The sequence below is a fragment of the Triticum aestivum genome, chromosome 3B (genome assembly GCF_018294505.1).
Source record: "Triticum aestivum cultivar Chinese Spring chromosome 3B, IWGSC CS RefSeq v2.1, whole genome shotgun sequence".
Classification (NCBI taxonomy): domain Eukaryota; kingdom Viridiplantae; phylum Streptophyta; class Magnoliopsida; order Poales; family Poaceae; genus Triticum; species Triticum aestivum.
In genome coordinates this window covers 538782384-538803197 of record NC_057801.1, presented here as the reverse complement: position 1 = coordinate 538803197, position 20814 = coordinate 538782384, and the positions used below count along the sequence as shown (strand labels likewise).

The 20814-nt window shown below is 44.8% G+C and overlaps 2 protein-coding genes across 9 annotated transcripts; one reads left to right on the top strand and one right to left on the bottom strand.

Moving 5' to 3' along the window:
- The first annotated feature begins 6905 nt into the window (after positions 1-6905).
- LOC123070777 (FCS-Like Zinc finger 8) lies at positions 6906-9023 on the top strand. The gene is made up of 3 exons (XM_044494116.1): positions 6906-7136; positions 7788-8515; positions 8595-9023. The coding sequence occupies exons 2-3, from the start codon at positions 7827-7829 to the stop codon at positions 8716-8718; spliced, it is 813 nt and encodes a 270-aa protein (XP_044350051.1). The 5' UTR covers positions 6906-7136; positions 7788-7826; the 3' UTR covers positions 8719-9023.
- A 5902-nt stretch (positions 9024-14925) lies between these two features.
- On the bottom strand, positions 14926-20466 carry LOC123070776 (probable E3 ubiquitin-protein ligase RZFP34). 8 transcript variants are annotated; one of them, XM_044494115.1, is made up of 13 exons: positions 18941-20465; positions 18447-18779; positions 18224-18378; positions 18026-18113; positions 17280-17339; positions 17156-17191; positions 16981-17058; positions 16844-16887; positions 16689-16729; positions 15972-16054; positions 15777-15868; positions 15582-15687; positions 14926-15445 (listed from the first exon to the last, which is right to left on the bottom strand). In XM_044494115.1, the coding sequence occupies exons 3-13, from the start codon at positions 18232-18234 to the stop codon at positions 15341-15343; spliced, it is 744 nt and encodes a 247-aa protein (XP_044350050.1). In that variant the 5' UTR covers positions 18235-18378; positions 18447-18779; positions 18941-20465; the 3' UTR covers positions 14926-15340. The 8 variants fall into 8 exon arrangements, with proteins under 8 accessions (XP_044350050.1, XP_044350045.1, XP_044350049.1 ...); XM_044494110.1 differs by having other exon boundaries at positions 18224-18446; positions 18692-18779; XM_044494114.1 differs by having other exon boundaries at positions 17258-17339; positions 18224-18779; positions 18941-20466.
- Positions 20467-20814: the final 348 nt, after the last annotated feature.

The window sequence follows — 20814 nt, the reverse complement described above, 5'->3', positions numbered from 1 at the left end:
TTTTAGAGCAACCCATCCTCCGAGGACTTTGAGCGAAAATCATCAAGTGAGGAAATCCCAAACCCAAACCTACAAAACCCCAAGTGATTGAGCATCACTGAAGAGATTGATCCTGCATGGATCCGATGCTTGTTTCCTTTGAAGACTGTGCTTCTTCCAGACGGTTAGGCGTCAAGGTCTAGAGCATCCAAGAGGAATTGTGGATCGCCGAGTAACCAAGTTTGTGAAGGTTTGGAAGTCACCTGAAGACTTACCATGAGTGATTGGGCGAGGTCTGTGTGACCTTAGCTCAAGGAGAATACGGTGAGGACTGTGTGTCCGGGACTGGGTGTCCTCGAGTTTAAATACTCAACCGCTCCAACCAGATGTACAACTGAGGCAGCAGTTGGAACTGGTCTACCAAATCATTGTCTTCACCGAGCTACCTGGTTCTATCTCCTCAACTCTTTCATTTCCTCAAGTATGTTGTGTGTTTGTTCATATCTGTTTGAAGACTTTGACTGAAGACTTTCTCAATTTCCTCAGTTCTATTTCTTCAGCATGTTCATCTTCTTCCTTGTGTTATCCTGTGTTTACGCTTTCTGTACTCTGTGCTTGTCTTCTTTTCATCATGATGACTATGCTTGTGTTCTGTTATGTTCCTTTCTGAGTACTTATTCCGCTGCAAGTAGTTCTTCATTTAGGAATTTTCTCACCAGCAATTCCTCAGTGAAGAATTCATAAAAATCGCCTATTCACTCCCCCCCTCTAGTCGATATAACGCAGTTTCAATATCATTATTTTCTTACCTTCATAGATGATTTGAGTAGATATGGGTATATTTACTTAATGAAACACAAGTCTGAAACATTTGTAAAAGTTCAAGGAATTTCAGAGTGAAGTGGAGAATCATCGTAATAAGAAAATTAAATTTCTACGATCTGATCGTTGAGGTGAATAGTTGAGTTACGAGTTTGGCATGCATTTAAGACGATGTGGAATTGTTTCACAACTCACACCACGTGGAACACCACAGCGTAATGGTGTGTCCGAACATCATAATCATACTCTATTGGATATGGTGCATTCTATGATGTCTCTTACTGATTTGCCACTTTCATTTTGGGGTTATGCATTAGAGACAACCGCATTCACTCTAAATAGGGCACCGTATAAATCCATTGAGACGACACTGTATGAGTTGTGGTTTGGCAAGAGACCTAATATGTGGTTTCTTAAAGCTTATGTCATGAGGCTTCAGCCTCATAAGCTCGAACCCAAAGTGGAGAAGTGCGTCTTCATAGGATACCCTAAAGAGGCCATTGGGTATACATTCTACCATAGATCCAAGGGCAAGATCTTTGTTGCCAAGAATGGGTCCTTTCTAGAGAATGAGTTTCTCCCGAAAGAAGTGAGTGGGAGGAAAGTAGAACTTGATGAGGTAATCATACCATCTCGGATTGGAAAGTAGCACATCACAAAAAGCAGTTCCCGTGATGCTTACACCAACTGAAGAGAAGCTAATGATGATGATCATGAAACTTCAGATCAAGTTACTACTGCACTTCATAGGCTACCATGGGCTGAGGAGAGGCTCCCTTGGCCTTATTTGGCTAGGCACACCAAGCCCTTGGCGCCCCTCTCTCTCTCGTTACTCCGTAGTTCCTCCGTCCTTGTTCTAGTAGCGCTTGGCGAAGCCCTGCTAGTTCCATCACCACCATCACCACCACGCCGTCGTGCTGGTTGTGATCCCATCTACTTCTCTGCCTTGTCTTGCTGGATCAAGGAGGAGGAGACGGCATCGAGCCGCACGTGTGCTAAACTCGGAGGTGCCATCTGTTCGGCACTAGATCGGTTGGATCGTGATCGGATCACGAAGAGTATGACTACATCAACCGCATTATATTCTCTTTCACTTTTGGTCTATAAGGGTACATAGACACACTCTACCCTCTCGTTGCTATGCTTCTCCTAGATAGACCTTGGGTGCTCATAGGTTTTTTTTTGATTTTCATGCTTCGTTCCCCATCACCAACCACCTGCTCCCGGGCTATCATGTGGTAAACGTGGTTTATTTCCCGGAGAGCTCTCTTCCGCTGGTTCCTTGAAGGGCGAGTCTCATAGATCATTAGGCTCTCATCCTCGTCAAACAAATGTTCCTCCGAGCTTGGAGATTTCCCCCAGATTTTCTGAAGTCTGAGGTTGTTTAGGAGATTAATCCCTTTTGCCACCTTCCTGACGACTCGACATGCTCGAAGCTTGTGAGTTTGGTTTGTGTTCAATGAGACAGAGCGTATTGCGCATGGTTTGTCCAATATCACATCCAATGTAGATTTGGGCCCTTGCTCCAACTATTTGTGTTTGCGCCCAGGCCGATCAACCTGACCGTCCACTCGATAGCGCTTTTGGCGTCGGCGTGTGTGCCTGTTATCAGCAAAATCTAACAGTCCTCGATAAAATCCCTTTGTTCTTCTTTTGTTAACCAGGCGTACTGCATAATGCAGTGTCTTGATACTATGTTCAATAGCTCGGGAAACATTCTAATGCGTCTCTGTGCCAAGACATTGGAGATGCCTTCATCATGACAATTGAAGCGGAATGTTGCTAGGGCTTTCGCATCATAGCAATCGAGGATTTTATTTTTTATGAACAAGAATCACATCCAGAATTGTCGAACTATTTCTCTAGGACTCTGTTGAACATAAGCTATAACCCATACGTCGGTTGGCCTCGAGCCATTGGGGCAATATGCGACGTGGGGGTGGGTGGGAGAGAAAATTTCATTCCATCCTGATCTGACATCGGCCTCCAGGGGAAAACTTCCCAAGGGTGGCTCAAAGGAACCCCCACGGTGGATCGTATGGCAAAGTTGTTTAAGTTGTCTTGATGGGAATTCGGATCCGAGCTCCAGGCTCGATCTGATCGGTTGTGACCGTGATCCTCTGAAGGGTAGGGAACCAGTTCTTAGATGGCGATCGCTTGAAGATCCTCACTTGGATCTGAAGACGCTGCAAGGGATTTGATCACTAGATCCAATCCGTCAGGCTTCAAGTCCTAACGGTGGGTAGGAGCTCCGAAGTGCTCTTGAGCTTCGGTTGACCGAGATTTTGAGTCCCCAGCATGGGGGACACGTTGGTATGGATTTGATCGTTAGATGATGCTTTCATCGAACCCTTGCAACCACACAGCAGGACCTGTATGGCCCACCAATGTCAGTGCTAAAACCAGCGGATCTCGGGTAGGGTGTCCCGAGCTGGTGATCTTGACATGATGGTAACATTAAGTAAAGGGACACAATTTTTACCTAGGTCCGGGCCCTCTCGAAGAGGTAAAACCCTACGTCTTGCTCTTGTTATATTGATTGTGGATGGGGTACAAAGTACAAGATGGTCTACCTCGAGATCGTATGTGTGAGCTCTAATCTCTAAAACCTTGCCTCTATAGACTAAACCCTAATACATCTCCAACGTATCTATAATTTTTTACTGTTTCATGTCATTATCCTACTGTTTCCACATACTTTTGGAAACAATTCATATGATTTTCTTGGACTAACATATTAATCTAATGCTCAGTGCCAGTTCCTGTTTTTGCATGCTTTTGTATTTCGCAGAAAATACATATCAAATGAAGTCCAAACACGATAAAATTTCACGGTGATTTTTTATGGAACATATGTGAATTTTTGGCGCAAGAATCAATAGAAGGGGTGGCCCAGAGGACCCACAATCTCAAGGGGTGCGCCACCTACCCTAGGGCGCACCCCCAGAACATGTGGAATCATCATAAGTCCGTTGGAGGTGTCCTTCGGCTGCAAGGAAGATAATATCTAGAGAAATTCCCCTCAAAATTTCAGCCCAATCGGAGTTACGGATCTCCGGATATTTAAAAAATTGTGTTCAGCCAGAAAATAGGAGCACGAAACATAGAATAAAGTTGAGAGAGATCCAATCTAGAGGGGCTCCCACCCCTCGGGGGCTATGGTGGCCAAGGACCATAGGGGGAAGGCCAAGCAAGAAGAAGAAGGAGGGGTGACCTCTCCCCCTCTCTTCCGGTGGTGCTGGAGCACCGCCGGGGAACCATCGTGATGATGATTTACATGAACAACTACGCCGTCGTCATCACCAACTCCCCCCCCCCTCTATGCGACGGTGTAACCTCTCTCTCTCCATTGTAATGTCTACTTGAACATGGTGCTTTATGCCACATGTTATTATCCAACGACGTGTTGTCATCCTATGATGTTTGAGTAGATATCTTTTGTCATATGGGTTGATTGGTGATCGTATTGGTTTGAGTTGTACGCTTTATTTTGGTGTTATCCTATGGTGCCCTCCATGCCACACACATGTGTGGGATTACCGCTGTAAGGTGTTGCAATATTTTCATAATTTGCTTACTGTCAGGGTTGCGTGAGCGACTGAAACACAAACTCGGGTAAGTGGGTTATTGGGTATGGGATTAAAGAGGACTTTACACTTAATGCTATGGTTGGGTCTTACCTTATTGATCTTTAGTAGTTGTGGATGATTGCTAGAGTTTCAATCGGAAGTGCATATGATCCAAGCAAGTAAAGTATGTTAGTTTATACTTCTCCCTCATATTAAACTACAATGATGATTACCGATCTAGTTATCAATTGCCTAGGGACAAATCCTTCTCATCGTTCTGAAAAAGCTTTAAAACATACCTTTTTATTATCTTGCAAAGTACTCCCAGTTTTATTACTGCAAAGTAATTTTATTCTTGTTCTAGGTAAAGAAAGTGTTACTGTGTGTAGAGTTTTACCGGTGGTCGATATGAATTGAAGAGAATATAAATTCCACCTTTAGCTCCTCATTGGGTTTGACACTCTTACTTATCGAAAAAGGCTACAAACGGTCCCCTATACTTGTGGGTTATCAAACCCTCGACTTATATAGGCACCGGGGGTATTTAGGGTTACAAGTATGTCGGTTACAACTAGGGATAACATGCCGATCATTTGAATATGCCTTGAATTATACATCAAGTCTTTGGAGGATTCCATCCCAAGGACACCGAGGGCCACGGCCTGGGCGGCCCGTTCTTCATCTATCGGTGGGTCCTCGGGGCAACCCATGAAAGGAGGGCCGACGTGGTGTGCACCCTTAATCAAGGACACCGTCAGATAGATCATAACTAACTCGGATCATGTAATCGTAGCTTCAACTGTGCTATATAAGGCAAGGAAGGGGACCCTCGAGTGGGACTTACACAATCTCGCATCCACGCAACCTACGCGATCTCATGATTTGCAACATCTATTCGCACAAACCATAGTTCTTATACGGTATTAGAGCAATACATGCACAAAATCAGGAAGTATGGGATTACCTCATCCTTGAGAGCCTAAACCCGGATAAAACCTCTCTTCATATGCATCCCATTGGATTACCAACGACGTGTGATATCCCCATCATGATTACCCTCGGGAATTTAGCACGACATGTGGCGCCAAATGAAAATAGGTGTCGACCACCTATTCCTTGGCATGATCACTACATTGTCATTCCAGACAGATGTTGAGCCACAATATGTTTCATCGTTCATTTTTTTTCAAGATATGAAGAGAGGCACATGTATGTTGAATGTAAAAAGCTAGGTGATAGCTCTGGCGTGGATCCGCCGCCAAGAGGCTGGTGTGATTTGTATGCTTGTGTCCTTCGGTTTATTTTTCTATTTTAATTCTATTTTTTGACAATTTACTGTTAGATATAGATTCATGTGGTGATCTCACTGCCTCTGATAAATATTACATGTCGATTATGCCTTCATTGCAGCCAATTCCACAATTTGGCACGAATCGTACGTCCATACATTATAATTGATTTCCGTCCGTTTAAAAGTTGAACAAAACATGTCTACTATTTTGTACATTCCATTTTATAGTGGATGTGTGATCCTGTTACAATTATGGTTGTCTTATTCTTGAACCAAACAAATTCTTGGATGACGACGGAGTTTCTGTGTCGCTCCCCTTCTGGGAGGCCCTATCGGGGGCACATGCATGAGGATGGCACTCTTATGCGGGATTTTGTCGATCGGTGGAGTTTTCTGTTCTAGTTTGTCATCACCCCGTGGTTGATTAGTTGGGTTCTGCTCTGTGACGCTGACAATACAATATTTTGTGTCGATTTTTGTCGTGTGGCAACGTTCTTCAGCTTGTGCCTTTGTTGGTGAGATTTGTGAATGTCGACTCTTTCCTAGATCTTCACCTTCCTGATTTGCCTGTAAAGCCGTTCGGTTATAAGTTGTTACACCATCATGTATCTTTTTGGTCATTTTCTTTCTTCTTGTTGCAGGTTGTTGTCATGTGTAATCATGTCCGGTTAATGTCTTTGTTAATTCAGTCAGGCTCGCCTCAAGCCTTTTCTCTAAAAAAAATACAATGTGCATATAATTCCTTTGTGGCCCAAGATATATTCGCGGTGTTGATATCGCCTCGGGAGGTAAATACATGGTGCATCCAAATGACAGGTGCACAACTTTTCTCTAGGTATAAACAATCTGGACCCGAAAAAAAGTATAAACAATCTGGATAGCTTTAAACTGACTGATCGATGGACCCTTTCTTAAGAGCCCAGTTGTCCGGCACGTATAGCTTTAAACTGACTGATCAATGGACCCAGCACCATTACGTCGCTAAACTTAGGCGTATTCGAGTTAATGTTCTCCAAAAAGTAAAATTAGTCACATGGAGCAGCACTGGAGTGCCTTCCAAGAAACACAAAAGAAAAAAAAGGGAGAGAGCAGACGAGTAAAGAAAAAACAAAAGGAGAAGAGAAAACAAAAATAGTACTACTGCTGTACACTAAACTACACTACACTAGGAGAGAGAGAGAGAGAGAGAGAGAGAGACGAGCCCGTTGCTTTTGCATGCTGCGTGTCCGCGCCGAGGACACTTGTCTTCTCCCCATAAACACACCAGCAAGCGCACCCGAGAAACCACATGGAAAGCACGGAGGGGGAGGGGCAGCAGCGAGTCTAGAGCGAGAAGCAGAGTGCCCTGGAAGCCTCGCCCACCCCATTCCCCCCTTTCTTCTCCCCTAGGGCTCTCCGGCCCTTCTTAGTCCCGTCGCGCGAGGAGGGGCACCACCGCCTGAGCATCCCCGCCCGGCCGTCGAATCGACCGCGAGGTACGCACACCCACTGCTACTACTCTCCCTGAGTGGAAAAGATGCGGCCGCACTTTCTAGATTTGTGTATGCTTGGCCCAGAAGTTTTTGCGGTTCTTGGCTGGTTTCCCAGTCCGGGCCTCAGATTGGACGGCTTTCGTTTACTGGTTGCTTGATTCGGCCGCGATTCGTGTCGCGTGATTCCTGGTCGGTGGTAATGCCGCCTTCGACCTTCCCTTTCATGGCCGTCGCAGTGCCAGGTTATGGAGCTCGGAACTGCATCCCTGTAAATCCTTGTTGAAGCAGCTGTTGGGATTTGGGAGTAATAAGATTGGGGGGAGAAGAGCTTCTGCTGTTTATCCGTTCGGCTTGGTGTTCTTGTTTTCTTACCTTGACCATGTTCAAGTGACTGTAGTTTTCGGTCTTGCTTTTTGAATTTGCAAGGATGAGATGTTTGTGCTTGGAACCGGCAGGCAATTTGTTAGTTTTCATTAAAAAATAATGTACCCGGTTAATCAATCATCGTTCTTTTCTTTTGTTCTCTTTGATTGATTGATCCTTTGACCCATATGAGTAAAAGCAAAAGCTGAAATCTATCTGAACTTTTCTTTGCTCTCGTCACTCACTGCTGACTGATCTGATACTAAAAAACAAACCGTTTGACTGTTTCAGAGACAACTTGCTAGTGCCTGTGCTCCTCAAGAGCAAGCCATGGACAACTGCGCCGACCAGAACCTTGCGCAGAGGAGCATTGGATTCTTCAGGGTGCCTGGTCTCTTTGTGCGGCTGAGCAGCAAAGGCCTGAATGCAGTGGACCCTGATTCAGTCTGGAGCCCAACCTCTCCTCTGGATTTCAAGAACCTGCCGTCATCAAACACCGTGGGCACCAATCTCAAGCCCACTGGACTGCTAGGCATCGAGGCTGATCTTCTGAAGCTCAGAACCGGCTCCCAGAGAGTCGGTCTCGGCCTTGTCGATGCCCTCACCGCCGACGAGGGCTCGTTGCACTTTGGAGGCAAGAACTCCTTTCTTGAATCCATCAAGCCATTTCTTGAGCTTGGGCTGCCAAAGGCGGCTGCCGATGCATCATCGTGTCAGAAGACCGGTTCGGTTGGCCATGGCGACGCCATGAACGAGAACACAGGCTTTGTTCAATGTGATTGTGAGGATGAAGAGTACACCTGCGTGATCGAGCATGGCCCGAACCCGAGGACGACGCACATCCTGAAAGGCCAGACGGTGGAGGTGCCCAACGGCGTCCGTTCCAAGAGGCCGATTTTCACCATTGAGCCCATCGAGGAGCAGTCATGGCCATCGATGCCGGCTGGTGGTGCCACTTCTGGTTCGTGCTCCTACTGTAGGAAGCGGCTGCGAGAGGACATGGACACCTTCATGTATCTGTGAGCACTGAAACGATTTTTGCTTCCATCTGTTTTTATGTGGTTGTGTTCAGTTGTTGAGTTTTGTGTTGGAATGCAGGGGCGAGAAGGCGTTCTGCAGCAACGAGTGCAGGAAGTGCTGCATCGAGGAGGAGATGGATGAGGTGGAGGTGGAGCTCATGATGCTGGATTCCGGCGGCTCCTCTGCTGATCTGCATTGGTGAAGATTGCTTGCTTGCTAGTGGTGGTGGCGAGGAAGCGTTGCCCACAAGCGTCTGTTCTTTCTTGTTTTGGCCTGGAACTTAGTAGGACTCAGCAGCAGGGAAGGGAGGGAGAAAAACGCTTCTCATTCTGGTTTTTTGTATGAATGGAGGAGAGGTTTTGAATTTATCCAGTGTCTGCCATAGCGCAATGGCTGGACCATTTTCATGGGTATTGGGAGTATTCCTTTTTGGCTGTAAGACTGGTAGAAATACTCAAATATCGATGTGCCATAATATATTAATCAATCAATTATATTACCCTCTTATATACGAGTATATTTTTTAGTCCTGCGAGTTGTGGCCACCCGAATTTGTTCTGCGCCGGGGCTGATTAATGATTGTTCATCATAGAGAGCCTTTGTTACTCTCTGCAGCTCATCGGCGAATGCTCCTGAGGAAAAGGTAAAAGTGAAAACTACAGTAGTAGTATGATGCTCTGCTCTGGTGGGCAGTCAGAAGCACTAACTACAGTCGCAGTGCAATTATCACCAGCTTTGCCATTCATTGTGCTGTAGCCCGCAGCTGCAGAGGGCCCTGTGTAGCTACAGTACCATGTTGCATCGACATAAGGACGGGCGCAGGTAGGCAAGCCTAAGCGCTTGACAGGATGGGTGCTACAGGCAAAACGCCAAGGGTATCCAATGCGCCCGGAGAAAGGAAAAAGGAGGACTCTTGACTTCAGCGTCATTCATCGCTTGCGACTTCAGCAGATCAGCATCTTGAACAAGGATCACCAACTTCTTTTCCCAAGGGTCGTTTCAGTTTTCCTCGGGAGAGCGATTTACTTACATTTTTTTACATTTGGGAGCTGGTTCCACCACAAGTAACCATGATGATCTATGCTCTGTTCGCGGTATATGATTTTTTTGACGATTGAAATAGGAAGAACACATAATTGTGAGAAAGAGGCCTTTTTTTTTGCTTTCGAGAGTACAAAATTTCTTATTTTTCTTTATAATAAACATGTTCTAACCGTGTGTAAATTTTTGTTAAGCTACAAATGTTACGATAAAAATGCAATGTAAGCTCTGTAGGGCACAACTTTTTTCCCAGGTCACAACTCACAACACATATTGTTTCTTCACGAAATTTTGTGTATGGAACATATAAACGGTGCTGTGTTACCCGCCGTTCTAGCGGCATTGCGCTCGCTGGTCGTTTTCAACCGCTGGATGCTTTTACTGTGCACATTTTTACCTCGTTGTCATCTGGTCCGCCGCTCATTGCTTTCACACTCGTAAATATAAAAGACATGAACATGTGTGTTGTCAAAAAAACATTCAGTTTTTTTTTCTGTTTGAGGGCAACGTATTGAACATTTGCATAATTACCCTCTTGTGTACAATATGATTGAAATGATGTTTTTTGCTACAACATACTAGAATAATTGATCTTTCTCATAACTTCTTTTTTTGCGGGGGATATCTTTCTCATAACTTCTTTTTTTTTGCGGGGGAAACCTTTCTCATAATTTCAACTCGGTTGAAATACTTATACAGATTATACATAATGTATCCTTACAAATAGAGTTGCATACAATAAAAAAAGAAGTTTGAACCAAAGAGGCCCTAAGAGCAACTTCAATGGGGCGGCCCAAATGGACGACGATTTCATCCGCGTTTGGTCAGTTTGGATCGGCCGCACGCCCTACGTCCGCCCTGTTTTAGATATGGGTCGGCAAGGCGCCCAACGCATTGACCCATATGTGTCGGCGTGGCTGCCTGGCCCCCTATTTTTTGCATGATTGCATAGTTTGAATCAAATAACATAGTTTTGGACCGAATAAAATAGCATAGTTTATTACAAGCCGAATGAAAATAAAAATGTCTCACATAGCTCTCACATAGTTTTGCAAAACGAATAAAAGAAGATACATCTATTGGTTGCCAACATGAGCCCACATGTGCTCAACCAAATCATTTTGCAGTTGCACGTGAGTTTTCCAATCACACTTGTCTTGATGAAATTGGGTGAACTGTTCAAACGTTGCCGCTACTGCATGCTCGGGCACAACATTCTCACCCTGAAATTGAAACCCTTGATCATACAGACCTTCCGGGCGCTCGTCTTCTACGATCATATTATGCATGATCACACAAGCAGTCATCACCTCCCACAGTTTCTGCGTGCTCCAGGTATTAGCAGGATACCGAACGATGCCCCATCAAGATTGCAAAACACCAAAGACACGCTCGACATCCTTCCTAGCACTCTCTTTCCTCTTCTCTCCGACAGGGTTGGGTATTGTCTTGACAATAGTGGTCCACCGAGGATAGATACCGTCACCCAAATAGTATCCTTTGTCGTAGTGTGGCCGTTGACAGTAAAGTTCACCGATGGGCTGTTGCCTTCGGCAAGCCTAGTAAACACCGGCGAGCGCTGGAGCACGTTGATATCATTGTGTGATCCTCCCATGTCAAAGAAAGAGTGCCAGATCCAGTGGCGGCGCCAGGATTTTGAGGCTGGGTATTCATTGGCACATAAAAATACTCTAAATGTACTATAAAGACACCAGTACGACAATAGTAATTTTTTAATGCATCAGACCATACTAATTATACATGAACATAAAGACACCAGTACCTTTTATTTGACAAATTGATGATATCCCATCTTACAATATAACTTTGCGATCGCCTTTTGGAAGAGTTTATGACATCCTCATCCTTTACTTGATTGAAGAATTCTCTCTCAACAAATGTAACCAAACAATTGTTCAAGTAATCATCACCCATTTTGCTCCTTAGCTTATTCTTCACATAGTTCATTGAAGAGAACACCCTTTCAACACTAGCAGTAGCTACTGGAAGAATTAATACCAACTTAAGAAGCTTGTAAACAATATAGTATTTGCCCACGAACCATTGCAAAGGTCAAATTGTACTTCATAAGCATTTGCTCAATAGCAGCTTTAAGTGTCAAAGAGGTAGTATCTTGAACATGAGCAAGACCAAGAAATCTTACAACAACCCTTCCTTTCTTATCAACATAACGCAAGCAAACTGCCAACTGTTCATTTTGATACACATCACTAGACTCATCTGCAAGTATTGCGAAGTGGCCACCATCAAGTTCTTCAATGACTAATTTTGTAGTCTCCTGTGCACAACATTTTATTAGCTCATGTTGTATATCATGGTGAGTCATCTTGCAGTTCTGTGGAGCATTTTTTAGAACAACCCTATCAACCTCTTCAAAATTTCTAGCTAGCCAATTTAAAAGATCAAGAAAATTTCCTTTATTTAGTGAGTTTTCACTTTCATCATGTCCTCTAAATGCCAAGCCTTGGTGCAATAGAAATCTCAAACATTTGAGTGTCCATGTCAAACGCTGCTTATACAAAGCCTTATATTGTGAGGTGTTTGAAGCAAAAGACTCCCTAATTGATGCTTGTGGTGTAGTGAACATATCATACTTCTCTTGAGCTTCAGCATGAGCACTACTAACATCACCTTCATGTTTCTTCAATCTTGATTTCATGTTCCAGTTCCTAAATCCATTCTTCACAAATGCATCTCCACCGGGATATTTTGTCTTATCCTTGAACAAATAACAAACAAAGCAGAAAGCACTATCTTTTGCCACACTATACTCAATCCATGGAAATTCTTTAAACCAAGCACGGCAAAAGCGATGGTCAACTCCACTTTTATTTGTATACTCAAAGTTATGATTCTTTGGTTGACATGGCTTCATCTCAATACATCTTCTTCTTACTCTATCTTGGTCATTGACAACATACATTGAGATGGGAATCCGCTTTCCAGGATCAGGTTCGAGTGCCTCCAAATCTTCTTCCATTGGTTCATCATTTGCATCACTTGTTTCAGCATCTTTTACAATTGGGGTTGGGGTTGCTTCTCTGCTCTCCGGTTCACGTTCCGCATCCGGTGCTTGCACTAACGCCAATTGCAAATTGCTCTCAAGCTGAACATGAGAGGTACAAGTACCCGATGCAGCTGCACTCTGATTTGGTGTAGACGTTTCATCAATCTTCTTTGCTTTTGAAGCTTTTTCCCACAATGCAAAAATCCTACTGCCACCACCAGTCTCATTCTTCTTCTTCATCTACATTACAACAAAACAAGGAAGAAATTAGCATCTACAAATTAAATCAACTACTTGCAATAATTAGGTAAGCAAAATCGAATCAACTAAAAAACTGAAATTTTGTTTTCTTTAGGACTGTACCTGACCGCAGGGGGGAGAAAAACTGCCGCTGGTCCCTGGGCTGGGCGGCGTCGCGGCGGGCGATGGGCGGCTGGGACTGGACACTGATGAATAGCAGAAGAGGGGTGAACGACGGGGCTGGGGCGGGGCGGCCGGTGTCCGGCGAGCGCCGGGGCGGGGCGGCGATGCAGTCCGGTCGGTGCAGCCCCCGATCGACCGGCGAGAACTGGCGGCGCTGGGGCTTGGCGGCCGACGAGCACTGGCGGGCGGCGGCGCTGAGCGGCTGAGGGCGGGCGGGGCGACGGCCGGTGAGCGCCTGAGCGGGGGTCGCTGGGCGGCTAGGGCAGTAGGCGCGTGCGGCGTGCGTCGAGAGCAGGGGAAGTGGGGCCGGGGATTGGGGAACGACCGAACGAGCGAGTCGAGCGAGCGGTGGGCGCGTGCGTCGAGAGAAGGGAGTATGTATTAATTTTTTTGCGCCCAATAATGGGTATTCATACGAATACACACGAATACCCTCAGCGCCGCCGATGCGCGTGCGGCGTGCGTCGAGAGCAGGGGAAGTGCGGCCGGGGATTGGGGAACGACCGAACGAGTGAGTCGAGCGAGCGTGGGCGCGTGCATCGAGAGAAGGGAGTATGTATTAAATTTTTTTGCGCTCAATAATGGGTATTCATACGAATACACACGAATACCCTCAGCGCCGCCGATGGCCAGATCCAGAGATCTTGAGACGCCACGGCCTCAAATATGACAGTGCAAGCCCTGACATGGCCCTTATACTGCCCTTGCCAAGCAGAAGGGCGGTTTTCCACTCCCAATGCATGCAGTCTATACTACCAAGCATTCCTGGGAAGCCCCTCCTGGCATTCATCGCCAACAAATGGGCTGTATCTTCAGCAGTTGGCTCTCTCAAGTACTCAGAGCCAAACACAGCAATAACAGCCTTGCAGGACTTATACAGGGACTCTAGGCAAGTAGACTCGCTCATACGGACGTACTCGTCAATGAGATCACCGGGCACTCCGTATGCAAGCATTCGGATGACAGCAGTGCATTTCTGATAAGAGGAAAAACCAATCTTGCCAACGGCATCCTCTTTGCACTCGAAATAGTCATCATAGCCGACCACCCCCTCTCTAATACGGTTGAAAAGATGCCTACTCATACGGAAACGGCGGCGAATTTTCTAGTGTTTGAACAACAGGTTTGTTGTATCAAAGTAGTCCTTCCAAAGAAGGAAATGCCTGCTCTCTCGATTGCGATTCAACGCCTGGCTCGGAATGGAGCCACGGAACAATGGCCGCTGGTTGTTGAGGTGATGATGGACCAACACGGCAATCAATATCTCCTCCTTGTCATCAAAGGATGAATCGTCGGAGTCGCAAAGAAAATTGTGAAAAAAGAACGTGGCGGGCGACGTGAAAGTGGGCGACGTAGCTGGGCAGATGTGGAGGCGCCGGCAGCTGGCAGAGTCACCAGCAAAAATGTGCGACGGCGTCGACGATGAAGGAGGAGGGCGAGGGTTGCTGTTGGATAGGGGGAGGCCAATGTGCCACCGACCGACGAGCCAGGGGAGGAGAGCGATCGAGCGCACGCGCGTCCATCGCGTGTCCGCACATCCACGCAAATCCGGCTAGAAAATGGACCGGAAATGGGTCGCCCGCGGACGAAAAACGTACGCGCGTCCGTTTGAGTCGACGCATTGAGCCACCTTTTCTGTCCGCGCCGATCAAAACGGACGGCGGCGGACGAAATGGTTTGCCCCATTGGAGTTGCTCTAAAGTGACATATTTGTAAAGCCCAAGAACCCTAACTTAGCATTGGCAGTGCCGCCATTCCTACATATGACTCCACGCCTAGCGAGGAGTTGCCTCCGCCAAGCTTTTGCATCAACGGCATTGCTCAGATAACAATCCTCCCAAAGAGGTGCCAGGTACATTAACAGACGAAGCATGCAATAAACTGAACGAAAAGGCAGCAACAATGTAGACCCGGAAATGACAGCCCAACTTGGTGATCGCTGAAATGGAAATTGTTGATCAAGACATTTTGCAACCATTAAACCCTATGCCACACAGCCTGCTGCATGCACACAACACTCTCCCTGGAGAGGAGATCCTATCCGTTGCAGGCCTGGCCAATGGTGAGGAAATGATACCAATCGAGTAGAGCACAATTCTACCAGTCTGCCCAGTGCTGAAATATGCAAGGCTTGAACGGACGCGCGGAAACTGTTACACACTTTTTTGAACTAGCAGAAACGATGCAGGGCAGCTAACTGCAGAGGACGCTGATAAATTGTCTAGTGATGTGCCTTCACGGCAAACATCACGTAGACGAACTAATCTCCACTGCCGGAGCACTCTCACCAACTTCCAGGAAGAATGTAGAATCCCTCCAGGGCTTCACTACTTCAAATCTGCCGGGTGTTGTACGACTTGCAATTATGGCACTTATGTGCAATTAAGTGGAACTGCACCTCTGATACTGCCCCACAATCATTGCACAATATGCGAACCTACAACCAGGAAAGGTGGATCAGCAGCGGCCAACAAATTTAGCTCTTCAGTTCAAATTATCTAGCAACGAAATTGGTTAATAATGTGCGGAGTATGCCGCTCATACGAGCAAATGACGCAAAACAAGAATATTACCATTTTATCATCGAAGGAGTTTGACAGAGTCGCTAGTTCCGCGTCCAGTCTTTCCCATGCCTTCGACATGTCACATACTGACTTGGAGCAGAGCGGGCATGCAAATCTAAAATTTGGTTTTAGACATGTCAGCTGCCATAGGCCTAGTTCTACACATGATAAACCAGCGTATATCGAAGGCCAGGTTAAACTTACTGGCAATGCTCCTTCATCTCTCTCAAGCATTTTTCATGAATTGTATGACCACATGGCAAAACAGAGACATCGTTTCTTGACTCAAACAAGTACTGGAAATCATGACAGGGTCAGACACAAGATAATTTGAAATCAGAAATTAAGGCATTCATCAAACAATATGCTGCAGATACAAATGAGCAACTGAACACCAACCTCGAAGCAGATTGGACAGTCATGATGCATGGCTCCTTCAACACATGCATGACTGTTCTTCAACACTTTGGAATAACAACATCCTACATGAGATACATAAACAAGGGTTAAACCAACTGAATGGAATAAAGTGATCACAGTTATATGAAACTATTTCATAAGCGTAAAAATGACATAAGCCCAATTAAACTGAGATTTTTTAAACAAAAGTAGCAATAGTAAAATGTACAATCCTTAAACTATAGTGTAGTTGAGACTTTAGAGTGACTAAAGAAAGGAATAGACTACTTGCTCTGATCCATATTATTTGTCACTGATTTAGTAATAGAGGGAGTATTAAAAATGGTGGATTCTGGAGTTGAAAGTTGAAAATACTATACAGCTAAATTCACCTAGTAATTTATAACGTACTACAACAGAATGTAAATATCTCTGAAAAAAACTCTTGTTATTTTCTGGCACAAATCAAACTACAAGTCACGCAACATCGTGTAACCACATAAGCCTAAACAAATACTCCCTCCGTCCCAAAATAAGTGTCTCAACTTTGTACTAACTCTAGTACAAATTTGTACTAATCTTAAGACACTTATTTTGGGACGGAGGGAGTATGTGTGTACTGTGTACAAACATGTTGTAGCAAGCCTCCTAAATGACATCATACTAGTACATTGTACTTTCAAGAATGCAATTTTAGACACAAGAACGATGCATTACCGCATTTTGAGCAGTGAAAGAAATTCTCCCTGCCACCAATTCTGCAAAGATAAGAACAAATTTCACATTTAAACATAAGTTTTTTAAAAAAAAGTAAGAGAGATACATCCATACAATTCCAAGACTGGAAATTATCACAGGAAAAAACTGCATACCTACATATTCCACACGCATGGCAGTGATACTGCTGTTTTGAGACCTGGAATCACAAAATTAAGTTTTAGCATGGCATACTGCCACAACTTGATCAAAGTAGGCAAAATACCCAAAACTGGAAACTCCTCTTACTCACATCATCATCAAAGAGCTTGCACACTTCACAGAAATACTTTCCCATGCATACACCACAGTTGATGCATACTTGTCGTACCTGGCAACAGATAAGCAAGAAGCACCGTGATGACACATTGACGCTAGACAGGAAAGCACCACTTTTATAAAGCAATGACTATGGTGCAGTCACGAACCTCTTGTTCAGTGCCACACAATGTGCATATGACCTGCTTACAGATCAAGAACCAACTCAGCATGACTGTAAGAGTAATGAAGGTTGCAAACTAGTGGTATACCTCAAAACAAAACAAAACAAACCTGCTGCAGTTCATGGCGTGGAAGTTCATGTCGCGTAGGAGTATCAATTTTGATCGAATTCTGTCAATACATAGTACATTATTTCTCCACATTTTTCAAATAAAATAAAATCCAGAAGAAATAATGAGCACTTAAGAACGCATAATCGTTTATGAAAAAAATTATACACAATATAAGCAGAGTATAAGGGATATAGACATGCATCTAAAAAGCACCAACAAATAGAACAACAGTTGATAATATATTAATTGTCAAGCTTAAATGTGAATGATGTTTGACATATGTCATGATATTACAGCTCCCAACATGCTGTTAATACGACTATAGTTTCAAAAATCGTTCCAGAACAAAAATATGAACACTTATCGTTGTGGAAAACCTTATATGCAATATAAATATAGAGGTACATATATGCATCCAGAAAAAATCAGGAAATAGAACAAGAGTTGACCATATTAATTGTCAAGCTGAAATGTTAATTGTGTTTTGACATATCACGTTGATATTATAGCTCCCAAGTCCCAAAAATACTGTTAATATTAACATAGTGCCCTTGTATCAGCACATAACAGGTACTAAATCAGATTATTTTCCCACCGTCAGATTCAAATAGCAGCATAAACAACAGTCAAAGCTCTAAACAAAGCCCATCTACAAACTTATCATAAATCCTAGTTTTCGGCCTTAAAATCACTGAGAATATGAATGCAAAATTAAAACTCGACATTGTTCTTATGAAATTGTACCTTTGATTCATTGTGGCAGTGCCGGCAATCAAAAATCTCATTGCAGCATGGTGCTCGTATGCGGCATCTCCTTCGGTAATGTGCACATCTGCAACATCACATACTTGTAAAGTTCTTGCGACAATAATTTACCAAGAAACCCATTACTGTGAGCAGATCTTAGAAAATAAAATCACTCTGTGAGATAACAGGACATACCCATACTGCATTAATCCCTTGTCAAATTTTTCATACTCATCAGACTCGGAACCATTGATCCTGGCAGTGTCATTTCCATCAAACAACGAAGGGCCTTGAGGAAGTGATTCCACATTTAGCTTAGCTTGTGCATGTTGAGCAGCAACAGACTCGAGCTGCACGGCACCCATGTCGGCTGTTTGGTAGCGCAAAAGCTATCGCGTTGCAAACACAACACAAATACCTGCAAGTATTATGCATTTAGCAGGATGGCTCTCAATACAGAATGCAGTCACATGTCCAAAATATGGAGGAAGCCACTGCATGTAGTTCTGGTTGCTCAATACTGCTGAAGGCCAGGCATATCAACACAAGACCAAAGCAACGCCGGACAGCTCCAATCAGCAAAAACCTCATATTTGACCGCCAAACAATCACAGTAGAATAAACTAGCTGGATTGTGAGCTGTGAGAAAACAAATTACACAACTGATATCCATCCAGAGGAGAATTCCCAAGCAATTCGTACACAGTGATCCATCTGCATCAGTATTACTGTGGTGCTGGCCCCCCGTTCTCTGGCAAGAGGAACATGCAAGAGCATCAAATGCCAGGAAACAGAAGTGAAGGGGATGGGATGGTTTCATGATAAGGTTTTGACGTGTTAGCTAGTACCGTCGTTGAATGTTTTTATCGAACAGAAAGGTTCCTTAAGAAGTCAGATTACAAGGAAGCCTACCTCCAGCAGCCACCGGCTTCATCTTCAACGGAAGAAACTTGTCCAAACATTGTTTAAAGTCGTTCAATATCCGCAAATAAACTAAACTTCCTCTAGTTCTCCCATCAAGAACATCTTGAGAAAGCCAGCGTCCTAATTAAGACTTCAGTGGTTTGTACCTGAAATGTAACCTATCTACAATTTCTTACTGAATAGGGATCGTCTCAAGAACTAGTGAAGCAGCATCACTGAAAGAACCTGCATAAGTGAATTCACTTCCCCCAACTCTGTGCCAAAGCAGTAAAGAAAATTAGTAACCAATGCTGCACGCAGCAAGTAGTCTGCAAGTTGCTGCCATCCTAACATGCTCTCTTTAACTAGGATGCCTGAAGGTAACTTATCTAAAACAGTGATAGTTTCTCCTCAACCTTGTTTTTTTTCCCTCTCTTTTCGAGAATGAGCCCTCAACACGTTGTTACGAGCATATCCACTGTTTTGTTTGATTGGTGAACGAAAACAAAATTATGTTTCTGCCTTTGGCACAACTGAGAGTTGAATGAGGAACCAAAACAGGGGCGCCGTTTCAGGCACATGGAGAGGAAGCAAAATGCAGTGTCCCAGTGTCATGGAAGTTCGGATTAGCCAGAACAGCAGGAGTGTGATGAAGAAGGATATAAGTTGCCAGTTCAGTCCAAAAATAGAGGGCGTATGGTGAGGGATCTACGAAGTTGAAAATTTCTGCAATAACAGGAGTCCATTTGCACAGCGCATGCCGCTTCATCGACCGTATGTATACATACAAGGTAATGTGAATTACTGATAATGATTTGTGCAGCCATGATCCTACACGCCCAAATAGTTGTAGCCAGTAAATAGATCGAGCACACCTCGTACCTAGAATATGAAACGCAACCCAAACCTCGCGTACAGGCACTCCAGCGCATATGTCACGGGTCTAAAGTGAACTTGAATCGAATTGTGGGGATGCACATCATCTAATTCAAATGGTCAATAGCATCAAACAGCAGTCAACGAACCAATTGGCGAGCATGGTTAAACCGAACCAGGAAAATTAGTCACCACAACAAAATCAAGCAATCAATCAAGCAGTTTAGTCATAATAATCAGCATATACATGCAGGCGCAAGCAACACATACCTACACAGTAACCGAGATCGATCGAGCTAGCTAAGATTAAAAGCGGTAACCGAGCGAGCCACAGGAAACCAGAACGGGAAAACGAACACAAAACCGCGAGGCGATTGACGGACGAACTTCCTAGCGCGCACACGACCGAATCGAGTGGGCGGGACGGCGCGGTGGCCACGGCGATCGAATCGCGGCTGAATCCTGGAGCGGCGCTCCTGTGGATTGGAGAGGGGAATCGAGAGTGGGTCGGGACGAAAGCTGCGAGAGTTTTTTTAGGATTATATACTGGCGTAAGCTGAGCGAGAGAGATTTGTCAGACTGGAAGCTTATGGGGGAGGTATTTAAACGGATCCTGAGTGCACACGGTTTCCAGAGGATTCGGGTGACGCGGACATGGCTGGCCTAGGGGAGGTTTCGGCCTTTATCCTGCTGCGTACGTTTAGGCCGACGAAAATATCAAAGTAGTAGTCCGGCCTCCACCGCCCACAGCCCCCGGCCCGTCCACGAGGACGCAAGTGGATGGGAGGAGCAGCACGGCGTGGACTGGATTCGGTATCGTTTCAATCAAGGAAATAAAATGGGTACGTGGATTTATGCCTTGTCACGTTAGTAGAGTAGTACGATCGAGTCATCGAGTGGTATAGCGTGCTCATCTCTATCCCACTTCCAATTTGGGGATGCATCGACATCGTAGTAAGCTGGCCGAGCTGGACACCTCCAGTTTTGGCCAGATCAGTTGAGTCACG

Excerpts from the sequence above, each read along its gene's own strand:
- LOC123070777 (XM_044494116.1), top strand. The coding sequence starts at position 7,827 with ATGGACAACTGCGCCGACCAGAACCTTGCGCAGAGGAGCATTGGATTC. Across the intron at positions 8,516-8,594 it reads ATGGACACCTTCATGTATCT|GGGCGAGAAGGCGTTCTGCA; the intron begins GTGAGCACTGAA and ends GTTGGAATGCAG.
- LOC123070776 (XM_044494111.1), bottom strand. The coding sequence starts at position 18,393 with ATGGGTGCCGTGCAGCTCGAGTCTGTTGCTGCTCAACATGCACAAGCT. Across the intron at positions 18,114-18,223 it reads AAGGGATTAATGCAGTATGG|ATGTGCACATTACCGAAGGA; the intron begins GTATGTCCTGTT and ends GTGATGTTGCAG. Across the intron at positions 16,888-16,980 it reads GCAAGCTCTTTGATGATGAT|GTCTCAAAACAGCAGTATCA; the intron begins GTGAGTAAGAGG and ends TTGTGATTCCAG.